Genomic DNA, 13,776 nt, shown 5'->3' with positions numbered 1-13,776 from the left:
ATGGGATTTTGAATGTAAAATCAGCTGCAGGCAGTTGCTAACATGACCCACTAGATGTGGAAAAATGGTGAAGTAAAATTACGTTTTGCAGTTCAGGATCTGCAATGGTTTATCAATCCTTTTGTTAAAAGTTCTGAATTTTGCCACAGTAAGAAATGTTCCTGGATCAACATCCTCAGGATTAGGTTTAAGGCTGGGGTTGGGGCTTGAGAAACATTCTTATCATTATTATTTTCCTCTGATTTTAGGGGCAGCTAATGACTAGGGTTGGAGATTAGGTTAGAAATATGGTTGTTTGACTGGCATGGCGTTCTAGAACCAATGAAGATGTTGATCCAGAAACACATCCTACTTAGCAAAATTAGTCACCAAATGATGACACTGGGCATTCAGACTAATAACACAAAATTATACATTTTCATTAGGGCTAAAGAATGCCATTATTGCTGTGAACATAATGAAAAGTAGCTTGAAGTGTACTCAAAGCATTTCTATTTTTTAATTTTGTGCTCTTATATGGTTAGTCTAAATGAAAAATAACTCAAGTGCCACCATAATGCAGAGATTGTGCACTAATACTAAGAAAGATGCCACTGCATTATTTGAATCCATGTGAATGATGCCAAAGTCCTTTTCATTTCATCAGAGGTTCAGTTGAGAGGAAAGAACTACACATTTAGATCTTATTTAATATTTGAAATATTCAGTTTCATTCATGCAAACCAGACTTGTGATGCAGAATGTTAAGGAAATGAGATGCCTGATAATTATTTTGAAAAATCATTCAGTCAATCTGAACTACCGGAACGTATAAACCCGACTTAATTTCACCCTGCTTTGACTTTGCAAGCCCAATGAAATGGATGTACTGTATTTACTGTGTTTTTTTTATACCTACTAAAATATATTTAAGTTTGTATTTATTATATTTTATTTGACTGTTGTTTTTGATGCTTTATTTTTTCCCCCAATAAAATTATAACTAAAACTGAGTCTTTTTTTAAACTTGTTGAATGCATAATGCCTCATCAACAAATGAACCTTTAATAAAATAGTATAACAATAAATCACCAATGATCATTTTAGATATTCGTTATGTAAAATGTATTCCTAAAATAAACTTTAACTTCATCATAAGTTTGTAATAGCCTTCATGCAAAACCTAATTTTGCTGCCTCTGTCTGGCTGCGCATTTTCACTGGTAGTCGAGATTAATACATCCAGACGGATATAAATTGCTAACAATAGTGTAATCAACCATGAAGTTCAATATATTTGTCACGATGCTGATACCAAACGCAGCAGAAAGAGGAAACAGGATATGTCCCTTGACTGTATGAGTTTAAAAAAGCTTGAAAGAGAGGGAGGATAAGACTTGGCAGTGTTGAGTAGAGGGAGAGATCTGCGATATAAGCTTTTTCGTTCAGCTCTATCACAGCTGTTGGATTTGTCATGCTCTCTGAGAGAGGGGTTGAAAAACAAAATTGATCACGTTGACCACAGCCATAACACATTTGTCAAAGCCATATTACTCAAGTACAGCACAGACCAGGCAGAGAAATATATTTTAAAAAGCAGGTTATCACATGATAAACAAAATGAAAAACAGACAACGGTGAAGTGGGTCATTTTTCCAATGTTAAAATACTTTCTGCTATCCCAGCTTATTGTGGATAGACAACTTAAAGGAAACCATTTTTAGGTACATTTCCCCTAAAATTGTAAATAGAGTGGCTCTGCCTCACTTTTAAACCATTGCCCTGCTTTTTTGAGTATCCCAACCAGCCCAACACATCAACATTGGCAATTTTAACATACGACTCTTATGAACACATATTTAATGCAGTTTATACTAATTTTGTGTGATATTTACCCAAATAATTATCACTCGATGAACAAAACCCGGGAGCTCTCTTGCACGATGTATGCTCCCAAGCCTCCAACATGAGAGAGTGCCGGAAAGTAGGTGTTGCAAAACTCCAGCTCTTAAAGGGGCCTCATCCAATTTGTGACTAGAGTTAAATTACATGACAATTCTCAGCTTGGCTACATTTATCTATGCAATGCAAATGACTAAACAATGTCAGTAACTTGTAATACATTTACCTCATCTCATTTCAAACCCAGATGTTTTCTTTTTATCCGTGCCACATAAAAGTGATTTTCCTATTAAAATCTTGGTTAGGGGTTAATCTTAGGAAAAATCATCATAACAGAATTCATCGGTTCGTTCAACTCATAAGATTTCACCATCTCAACATGGGGGGGGGGTTTGGCAGGTGAAATATACTGCCTGTTGCACAGAACCTACTGACAGCAATATATCCATGCACTCCATGACATCTAAAAGGAGGGGTAATGACAGTGAGAGTACATGCATGTGTGTAAATGAGAGAATTAGGGTTGAGAGAGAGATAGTATTGAGACTAGTGAGCACAAAGCATAGAGGAAAGGAGTGATGCACTGGCATCAGGATCAGTGATCAGCAAAGCGTCCTTGTGAATAAACCAACAGAGACCAAAGAAACTGTAATCTTATACAGCTGATTTATGACTGCTTGACCTGCTTTGCTCATGTGACCTGCAGCTTTTAATGAGTTTATGAGTTTATGGACAGACTGAACAATAGAGAACTGCACCTCTTAATTCCCTTTCAACCTCCAACGACGGCAAACATGACAGTAAGTCTTTTCAACAACTTCAAGCAAAGTGTACAGCATATTCCTTTCTGCTCGTCATAATAATCTGGCTATAGAGGAATGTGCTCCACACTGTTCTGAAGAATATTATTCAGTTGTTATGACCATGTTTGTAATAATTAAGTGCATATGACATAAGCACATATTTTGAAAGATTTTCATAGAGCATGTGATGTAATTTAAAATAAGAGATCTGTTCATATGTGGAATACCAGCTGTGTTTTATAGCTACAATAATTTAGGCAGACTTATATTTATTTATACAAAAGGTATTTATTGAATAGAAACACTAAAACATGGCCAATTGCATGTTATAAGGTGTAAAACACAATGAGGTTTGTCTGCGATTGTAAAGCGATTACTGGTTGTACATCACAACATACCTCAAAGGGCTTAAAGTATGTGTTACATTATTCAGTGTACAACACATAATCATGTAAAATAATATTCAGCTGTAGCATAAGCTTAGCATAAATTTGGATAGATTTGTTCATAATGTGGAAAACAAATCATGCTTAACTTTAAAGTAACAACAGTTTACATATAGAAATGTAAGGAAAAACCACTATCGCATTTTATAAAGGCTAAAATGCAATGAGGTTTGTTTGCGATTGTGAAGTGATTACCTGGTTATATATCTCAACATACCTTAGAGGGTTAATTATGCGTTATGTAAGTCAACAAATGTACAACATTCACATCTAATCCTGTAGCTCTTAGCTGTACAGCCCATTCCGTTGTTGTTTAAATCATATGCCTCTCTGAGAATTGTCTGTCCTCACACAACTGATGCCCAACAGGTGCACTCTTATGCAACACTGTCCCTATTCTCATCATCCTGAACTTATGGTTCACTAAACAGTGTAACCTATCTGCATTTGGGACACTGCCACGCAACAAAAACACACTGGAACATTCAGTACATGTTTTTTATGGAAATTATGCCTGACCATCCCAATTGATCTGTTACCATCAGTTACCAATACCTATTATTTGAACAGAACACTTAATCCAATCAGGCTCAACTGAGGCTGTGTCCAGTTAAGATGTGTTGACGGGAGGGACATGGACCATTTGTCAAGAACAAGCCTCAAAGACTAACGCAACCCAGATGCAAGAGCTCCCTTTCACCCTAATGTCCCTAGCAGGGCCATAGTAAGTAGTTCTAGGCCCCCCTGACTATATATTGCTCTGGGCACCTTACCTATTAAAATAATAGTTTAGAATTTGTCGTTGGTCCCCCTGGACGTTTGGGCCCCTAGAATCATTACCACCTTTCACACCACTAGCTACAGCCCTAGTATGCATTGACAGACCTCAACAGTGTATCTCTGGATTTGTATTTCTCCAATTCCACCATACACCACAGTAATAATTTTGTAGTATTCGGTCCCCTTGTTGACAGCTGAGGAAATCTTGTTTGACATAATCCAAAAGGTAGAGAAATAAAAATATACAGGAACCATTGCCAGGGGTATTTCACAGGATGATAAGCATGATAATAAATACATTTTGATGTTCTAATTCAATGTCTTTTAAAAAAGAGTCATGCAAATCCTCTCTCAAATTACATTAGGTGCTAATCTCTGGCATGCCCAGCAGCAACCTTGACTGCTTGGTTTTGTTTCTTACAGACTGCCACAAGACTTTTGGATGAGTTGTGTCATTTAACAGCTCAGTCACTTGAATCATTGGAACCGTCAGATCACTTCCAAGTGGTCAAACTTCTTGGAGAGGGTTCATATGGCAAGGTCATGTTAGCTGTGCACAAGAAGAGTGGTTAGTGACATCCATTTTATTCATTACTTTTTCTTATTCCCCTTTCGATCTTACAGACACAAGATCATATTTATAAACTTGCTTCTTGAGAATGTGCTTGATAATTTCCTACTGTGCTTCCCTTTTCCTTTACTCTTGACAATGTCTCCTTTGATCTTGCAAATTTACTTACACTCTAGGAAATCCAATGGCCCTTAAATACTTCCTTCGAGATTCTACATCTCTCCTTTCATTTCTGAGGGAATATAATCTCTCCTTGGCATTCTGCACCCACCCCTCTCTTACTTCAGCCCTTGGTATTGCTTTCTCTACTCCTACTCACTACGTGTTTGCCCAACAACCTTGCCTCTATGGTGACCTTTATGATGTCATCGTCCCAGAGGTTAGTAAAAGCTTGCAATATGTCTGTATCAAATCAAGATTTTTGTAAAAATTACTACTTGCCATAAGTATTCAATTAGTTTTATGTTTAGATACATAGTGTGATTAATTAACTGACAGTATTATTGTAAACAATAGATACACTTTGTCAGGCTTTGCACTGACATGTTAATGCATGCTCTTAAATGCTTAGGTGCCTGGTATGCATTTACCAATGCATAACCTTTCTGCAGTGGTGACCGGTTGACTAACAATAAATTGGTACAGTTTACAACATAAGCATTGTTAGTGGTACACTCAGAAAAAAAAGTAATTAACTGTACCATTTTAAGGCACAAGGGCTATCAATGTGGTAGTACCCCTCAAAAGGTCTTTTTCATACCTTTAGTTAGAGTTTTGGGTACATATTGTTCCCTAAAGGAGAAAAAAGGTACTGTGCTATTTTTGTTACCTGAGGAACAAAACATGTGAATATACCTTTAAAAGCTACACAAGATGTATGGTAAAACCGTGCACCAAAAAGAGTTTAAGACTCAACTAGAGGTATGAAAAAGGTTCCCTTGAGGAGTACCACATCAGTGATGGCCCTTATACCCTAAAAAGTCCACAAAACAAAATCAGAGAGTGTGACATAATTCTTCTTTAATGTAGGTTGGTCTGGTGGAGAACCGAGCTCAGGGGGTGGCTTCGCAGATCAGTGGTGCCCTTTCTCACCTCCACTCACTTGGCTTCGTCCACCGTGACATCAAACCTGAAAACATCTTCCTATGTGACCGTGACTGTCACTGGGTCAAGCTTGGTGATTTTGGCATGGTGAAGGCAGCAGGTACCAGGGTACCATGTGTGTGGTACAGCTCCCCCTACTGCACACCGGAGGCTGAGATGGCAAGGAAAATGGAAGAGATTGATTTTGGACACTTCAATGTGGATGGCAATGGAAACAAGAAAAAGAGGGACTACGAAAAGACTCAGAGGATGTTGGTTTCTGTGGATCCCAGTACAGATAGCTGGGCGTTAGGCATTCTAATCTATGCCATGCTGATGGGGAGCCTCCCATGGTCTGAGACTGTTTTAGACAATGCAGCATACAACAGCTATTTACAGTGGATTAAGTGGGAAGGTTTATCATCCAAGAGGAAGAAAGAGTCTGATGAACTTGAGGACTACTACCAGGTTGCCCCACAGTTTATTGCGTTCACCCCTCTTGTGACTGATCTTTTGAAGTCCCTGCTCCATCCACAGCCCAGGCTTCGTGGCAGGCCTGATGAGGTGGGAGGGTACCTGGGAGGAGCATGGCTATTGGTTAATGATATCAGTGGGTGATTCATCAATGCAAGGCAAAGCTTTAATCATTAGATTGAAGATTATATTATGTAACTGAAAAGGGACACAAAGGGTCTCTAAAAACTTGGACCTCCATAGTCCAGCAATATGGCTACTCTCCAATACATTGCATGTCCTGCAAATATTAGTGTAAGGGTAGACCATGGAATCCAAGAATCATGGCAGGGTCAAACCCTAAATTTGCCTCAAGTCCCCCTCACTTCTCACTACTGTTGCTGAAGAGCATGGGTTGTCAATTGGGATTTGTGAACACTCATGGTAGAACAGCAATTGGTTTATGAGACTGTGATAGAAATGCCAATGCCCCTCCTTACAACAATGTGTCATCATTTATTTGTTAAATGTACTTAAAGAATTAAACATTATTTGGAATCTCAGGGCGAGCTAAAGTAAATAATTTGGGATACAAGATGATTAAATAGATTGGGAACCCCTGGCATAGCGGAATGGGCCAGAACATACTGTAATCTCTGTGCAAGATAGCAAATATAGAGGTTTGCCATAACAGGAGGTTATATACTGTACTTCACATACCTTTGAAATGAACAGTTTGACACTTTTTCAAAAAAGTTATAACACTGGAACATTGTTATATTGTATATTATTTCTTAAATAAAGTGTTCTGTCTGTATTTTATTGAATTAAAAAAACATCATGCCATTTTAGGTGTCGTTCATTCATTAATCAAGATCTATCGATAGTTTTCAACTGAAACTACTAGCCGACTACATGTGGACTACGATTGACATGTTCTCTACCGACAATAAGACATTTTAAACGATAACATATTTTTATTAGGCATCATTTTAATGATATTTTATTCAAATATATTTCACTGCTTTAAAAACCTGCATATGAAACGTTTTCATGCTACACACTATGTTGTGTTTTAGAAAGAACATCTCTCAAGTTTCACCAAAGACATGCAGACACACACAAACACTCAGACGCGATGTGTCCTAGATTTAAAAATAGACCTCAAACCATTAATAAAACACTTTAAGCCATCATCGCCTTGTCAGACACACACACACGTGTATTTGCATGCACATGCATGCATTCACAAACAAGCACTTACAGCATACTTAACTTAAACCTGTACCTTCATTCTACAACACTGTATGCATACAAAAAGTTACCAGTTACAAGTAACAGATAGGTCTTTGGCTTATGTTTAAACTCAAAGGATCGCTTTCATCTGATCCATGAAAACATAACATTATCCATTTTTATATAAATTTGACTATTAAAAGTATGCACATACATATTAAAATATATATTTAACTTTGGTAGATTTGTTAACAACTTGACTAATAAAAAAGAAGAAATTATTTCCAATAATAATCAAGCACTTGTTATCCAGCAATGAAAAAGAAAACCAACTAGGGACATGTACTACAAAATCTGAATTAATTCAAACTGTGTAACATTAAAAGAAGAAACCAAAAGAAACTTTACAAGTGCCAGAGTTTGCCCATTAAATCTGAGATTATTTAGGCATCTTGTTAAGAGTTTAACAGTTTAAATAGCTCATTACAACGTGGGAAGACGACCAATGAGATCATTTAACAGCTCTAAAAACTACTGCAACCACTACCTGTGTTACTACGACCTTTCATTTGATATTCTTCATCAAACGTATTTATGTAAACAAGTATGATAGCAGAAAAGTATGCCATCATCATGTGTTAATTTGTGTGTAAATGTGTGTGTGGGAGAAGAATTTGTCTATAGTTTGATGCATTCATGTGGAAGTGCACCAGAATATCAGGATTACCAAGTCTGGAGCATGCATTTCTAATTGGCTAAAAATAAATGTGTGCCGCTAAACATGATCAGTCACACTGAACTATGTTGATAGAGTCGTTCCGAATAAATGCACTTGTTCAAGTCACACATACTGACTTCTGAATATTGTCAGATGGAGACTTGCATCTACAAGTGAACAGCTGATCCAAAAAAATGCATCCTGTTTATTACTCTACACTATTTCTTGTCCGTGTTTCAAAACAGATATTAACAATACCTTCTGGAAATATACGAAACATATTGGTATGTGTTATCTCAATTTCTGTATGAATGCTAAATATTTTTATATAGATCCCCAACAAAAGCTACCAGAGGTCAAGTGTAGTCTTGCGGCCATGAATCTATGAACCACAGCTATTTGGACAAATGATAGGTGTGGCAATAGCTCCTCATTGATTGGGTTACTGAATGAACTTGTGTGCACTTGCATGGAGATGTTGTTTTGCTGCAGTCATACAACTGCCATCTATTGGTTGTTTAATAATGTTGTCTGCATTCCATTCACAAAGCACCCTATAAAGTTTCTCCATTTGTTACAAACCGTTGCTGGTGCAAGTGTTCAGTTTCAACACTAAACTGTTTTCGAGGAGGTCAAGATGTTTTATTGCAACAGCAGCATACTTACATTTTGAGTATTATGGGAATTCTAATGTAAATATCAGGTTTTCTAACGAGCGTAGGTCAGTTACGCCACAATAATAAAACAAATCTAAATATATATATTTTTTTAAATGTTAGGCTGTAAATGATGTAAAAATACATCACAGAAGCAATATCAAAGTCATGCCACAGTGGCTCATGTGCTCATGACATATAAGTGCTGTTTGCTTATGGGGACCCATGTGCAAATAGAGTAAAAGATAGAGCGGTGGTCCAACGTGATGAGGTCAGACATTATTATGTTATTTCAATGAGGCGGTTGAATAGTGACACCTTATTAAAATCAACCCAGACCACTTCGACATGGGCTCCAGAAATGTCTTTGACTTGTCTAGTGGGAAAACATTGGAGTCAAGTAGCAGTGGAAATCACAAGTACAATGCAATGTGAAGAATCAGAATGTACATTCCAAACAAATGCCAACTGCTACAAAGGAGATTAATAAAGACAGGCAAAACATGAGGCTAATTAGCACTAAATTTAGCTCCAAATTTAGGTCCCATATTGGAAATATAGCAGGGTGAGGGGTGTTTAAGCGCCTCACTCTACTAAGGAACTTTATGATCAGATCATGTCTGCCTATAAAGGAGTCAGCCTCTGGGGTGTAAAATGCTGAGATGGTGCTATATAAACCTTAAGTGTTGACGGAGTAAGACCTGCATCAAACCACTCTTAAAGAAATGTAAGGATCTCCATTATAAAGCAATTCATTGGTTCTTTGCTGCATGAAGAACACCAATCTGCAAACACGTGCCATTTTAGTGCATTGAGGCGTCTCGTAGATGGCGGTCTAGTCTGCAAAATGGTGTTCATTACAGACATTAACATTGCATGAGACATTAAAAACTGACTCGTTCCCGGCGAGAATAGCTGGGAAGGGCGAGTTGAAACATAATAGAAAAGGCAGGAGCTTTAGATTCCTATAAACACTATACTTCCAGGGGAATTCTTCCTGCCAGGGACTGACAACGCAATTTGCGTCACAGTACAAAGATGCTAAAATATGCCTGAGGACGGCAGCCTCTCCGATCTGGGCATGCATAGAGTAGGGCGCCATGTCTCAGTAAGCGCCGTATGAACCTCAGGGAAGAACGACATTGCTTTCCAAATCACAGTCTTTTGATGGACGGTGAGCTTTTTGACGGTCCCCATGAGAGCTGCTTCATCATGGGTGCATGCCCAGGCAGCAAACGCAGCTCTCATGTTGGTCTTACAAGCCATGTGTCACTCACAGGAACACTTGTGATATGACATCTTTAAAAAGAAGCGTACACCCAAGTGGCTCTTTATACAAGTGTTTTAGTCACTTGGACTGGTTTTGGAGAAACTCTACACTAGAACACTAGAGGGGCACACTAGAGGGGGCAGGTGAATTTTCACTGCAGGAGTTTAGAGTCAGGTGCAGAACGTCCTGATCCGTGTGCAGGGAAATCCTCTCCGCTGGAAGGTGTCCGCCAATGGCGAATAGAGGGTTGTACAAAACGGGATGATTGTCATAGTCAAGACGAGACGATGTTGGTTTTGAAGGAAGAAATGTAGTTTGAGCGCCCGCTTGTATAGGGCAAATGCACGCCTAAAGGGGTTGGGCTCAAACACCATTGCCGATCATAAGATTGGAGTTATGATGCAAGGGCTTCAACTAGGTCATGGCAAAGGAATTCCCCAAAGCGTTGTACTGCAATGTCGAGTAAACTAAGGGATAGGGAACTTTGTTTGTGTTCTGCAAAAGAAAGAACATCATTTACATCTGGGATGGCATGAGAGTCTGAGTAAATGATGAGAGAATTTCAATTTGGGGTGAATTATACCTTTAAAATTTTGTTGTTCTTCGTTTGGATCGCTCGTTTTGGTAGTTTTTTGAACGAATTCTTAATATAGACAGGCAATCAGAATCATCAGTGGTTGCTCAGGAAAAAAAACGTCTTGGTTACTGTTGTAACCTCCATTCCACCATGGAAGGAACGAGACGCTGTGTTGATTGTAGTGACACAAGGGGTCTCTTCTGAGAGCTTTGCGTACCTCTGAACTTGAACTTGAGAAAAGGCCAATGTCAAGTTGGCAGACAGAATTTGCTTGCCCTGCCCCGGACATACGGATATAAAGGGAGCGGTCGAGCGAATGCCAGACAGGTTTTCACTAAGGAGCCGAGAATACGGTTACGGTGCATTACAGTGGTAGGGATAGTGGCGTGGCAAAGGGAACACAACGTTTCGTTCCTTCCATCGGGTCGGTTGTTCCGTATTACCGAGTTCTACCGACTCGGACCTGTCAAAACACGGGACGAGACCGATTCAACCCTGAGGCTGTAGAACCTAGCAAAGGTGTTGGGTGTTTCCCAGCCTGCCGCTCTGCAGATGTCTGCTAAGGAGGTGCCGTGGGCCAGTGCTCACGAGGATGCCACACTTCTCGTAGAGTGTGCTCGAACCCGCGGGGGGGGGGGGCACGGCCTGGGTGTGATAGGCTAGGGAAATGGCGTCAACAACCCAATGAGCTAACCTCTGTTTGGAGATGGCGTTCCCCTTCCGTCATCCGCCAAAGCAGACAAAGAGCCGCTCAGAGCATCTAGAGCCCTGCGTGCTGTCCACATGGGTACGCAAAGCACGTACCGGACACAGCAACAAAGAGGCTGGGTCTGCCTCCTCCCGGGGCAGCTTTGCTTGCAGGTTCACGACTTAAACCCTGAAGGGGGGTTGTAGGAAACTTGGGCTCATAGCCCGGTCATGGTCTTAGGATGAGGTGAGCTTCTTCCGGACCGAACTCCAGGCAAGTGTCGCTGACAGAGAACGCTTGCAGGTCCCCAACCCTCTTGATGGAAGCGAGCGCGATCAGGATTGCCATCTTCAAGGAGAGGGCTTTGAGCTCGACTGAATCAAGCAGCTCGAAGGGGGTTCTCTGAAAACAGATTCTTGTGTTATCTGAACAAATTAGTAAATCTAAGTTGATCTGGCAAAAATATAAAGTTAACAAATCATGGAAACATTTTTTGACAGTGTGGTATATCATGCTCTATTGAATACTGTAGCCAATGTCTCAATGAAATTCAAACACAGAAGTTGTATACATGTTCGGTGTTAGAAATTCCAACTTTAATCGAGATAACGAGCACATGTAGTTTGCTTACATACACTGTGCTGCATGACTGCTTAATCATAGTCACAGGGTTGTATTTTCCTCCTTTTCTATATTACATATAAAATGATGTGCATTCACTGTGTTTTGATGCCTTGTATTATAATGTATTTCTGTATTGCTATAATAGTAACGAGGAAATGAAAGATGCACATTTTTGTATTTTATTTTTAAATGTGTATTTCTGACCACTATATGATCACTATCAGACGCGGATTTTGCAGGGGCTACAGCCCCGAATGTTTTGAGTGTAGCCCCGAATGTATTTTGAAATGTTGAATGACAAATATGAAACCGGACAAAAGCCTATGTAAACCCCCGAAATCATAAGTTGCCTTATTTCATTGTGCTTTGGCTTTGCACATACTGCATATAGCCTGTAAAAACAGACATAGTTCTTAAAAATAATCTAGCCTATAGAATACGTTTCTTTGCTGTCGGTAGCCTATGGGCAACTCAGTTTCTTCCTCTCTGTTGAATATGCAGCATGTAGGGGAGGAGTTGACATCAACTAACGTTACTTATTAGCAAGTTAACAGCAGTTAGCAGGAAAGACAGCAAAAATGAAGCAAATTAGGCTTCTAAAATTTCCGAAAGAAGTCAGTGGGTAGCCAGGAACACTAGTTTTATCACACTGCACTTGTAATGAGAGCCAGCAGGTAGATACCTATGCAGTGTAAACCTCACTCTCCTGACCTCAATAGGTGCATGTGCGACTGTCATTACATGTTGTAGCCTCTAGCCTCCTTGTTAGCGCATACGCCTCTCACACCGGAGACATCGGTTCGAGTCCCGTTCGGAGTGTACTTTTCTTGTTTATCAGGTGTTGTTTTCTCTAAGGATAACCAATAAGCATTAACATAAAATGTATGTGTGACTTGTTTTGTGATATTAGTTTGATAGTAAATATACACTTTGATTTGATTAAATGGTTTTGTAGAGAGTAGCAAAGATGAGCTACAGACTGAGGAGGCAGCAGCTGTGCCAGAATCAGGCATGGAAACTGGTAACAATTAATCAGTCACTTTACTTTAGAGAAAGTTAAAAGTGAAACATTGTTTATCCCAATGATCCTAATGAAAGGATTTTGACAGATGAACATTGAGAATTATATACAGTTCGATGCCATGGTGTGTCAATGAACTTAGTCTAAAGTCATTCATGTATTGATTTAACTTATCTTATACATCATTTTTACTTCACTTTACTCACTATAATATAACTCTTTTGTGATGACTTTACGGTAATGTACATGAAAATTCAAGAATCATGATAGATCTTAGGGCAATCCCACTGATCTGCTCTTCCCAATACATTTTCTTCAATGGTATTGGTCTACAATTTGAAATATGTAGCACATGATGAATTAGTTGTTTAAAGCTGATTTGCAATAAGTTATGTGCTGTATCTGTTCTTTTGCATCACAGATGATTCAGGGAGGAGAGAGGATGTTGAGGATAGTACTAGAGTGGAAGATTTAGGAACTGTAGAAACAGGCCCAGCAAGAGCAAAACTCAAAGAATACCCTCTCACCAGCTTTGGACTACAGAGAAGTGGTTGCTATTGTGAAAATAAAATTGTCTGGTCTAAGCCCCGGATGTCCTTCAATGCTGGAAACGCCTCTGATCACTATCAAAAGGGTAAAGTTGTGTGATATAAAAGAGAAAGCCTTGAGTGACTGTCCACCTGCACTCAGAGAGATTTCTTCCACACAGGCCCAGTCAAATATGTTAATAAAACACATCAGTAAATATGTGAGAAGTGTGTGAATATTACTAGTGTATGAGAGGGAGAAGGGATGGTGTGCTGATTGAGCTGATACACACAACAAACAGATTCAAGACAAAATTATTGATTTTATTTGTTCATCTGCAGGGATTTTTTGACAACTTTTCACAAGCATTTTATCATGTAGTTTGTGAGGTCTGTGCTGTAATTCCCGCATTACGAAGGCAAACCTTTGGGAAAATTTGACA

The 13,776-nt window shown here is 39.2% G+C and overlaps 1 protein-coding gene across 1 annotated transcript; it reads left to right on the top strand.

Annotated features, from left to right (window-relative positions):
- Positions 1–2,358: 2,358 nt before the first annotated feature.
- Positions 2,359–6,856, top strand: si:ch211-171h4.3 (serine/threonine-protein kinase SBK1). The gene is made up of 4 exons (XM_052136513.1): positions 2,359–2,680; positions 4,333–4,477; positions 4,657–4,859; positions 5,510–6,856. Exons 1-4 carry the CDS (start codon positions 2,609–2,611, stop codon positions 6,179–6,181), a joined length of 1,092 nt encoding a protein of 363 aa, XP_051992473.1. The 5' UTR covers positions 2,359–2,608; the 3' UTR covers positions 6,182–6,856.
- Positions 6,857–13,776: the final 6,920 nt, after the last annotated feature.

Source organism: Xyrauchen texanus, chromosome 10, assembly GCF_025860055.1.
Source record: "Xyrauchen texanus isolate HMW12.3.18 chromosome 10, RBS_HiC_50CHRs, whole genome shotgun sequence".
Taxonomy (NCBI): domain Eukaryota; kingdom Metazoa; phylum Chordata; class Actinopteri; order Cypriniformes; family Catostomidae; genus Xyrauchen; species Xyrauchen texanus.
This window is presented reverse-complemented; position numbering and strand designations above follow the sequence as displayed.

Coding starts and splice junctions, on each gene's coding strand:
- si:ch211-171h4.3 (XM_052136513.1), top strand. CDS start 2,609: ATGGACAGACTGAACAATAGAGAACTGCACCTCTTAATTCCCTTTCAA. Junction 2,681..4,332: donor CAACGACGGCAAACATGACA/GTAAGTCTTTTC, acceptor TGTTTCTTACAG/ACTGCCACAAGACTTTTGGA. Junction 4,860..5,509: donor ATGATGTCATCGTCCCAGAG/GTTAGTAAAAGC, acceptor TCTTTAATGTAG/GTTGGTCTGGTGGAGAACCG.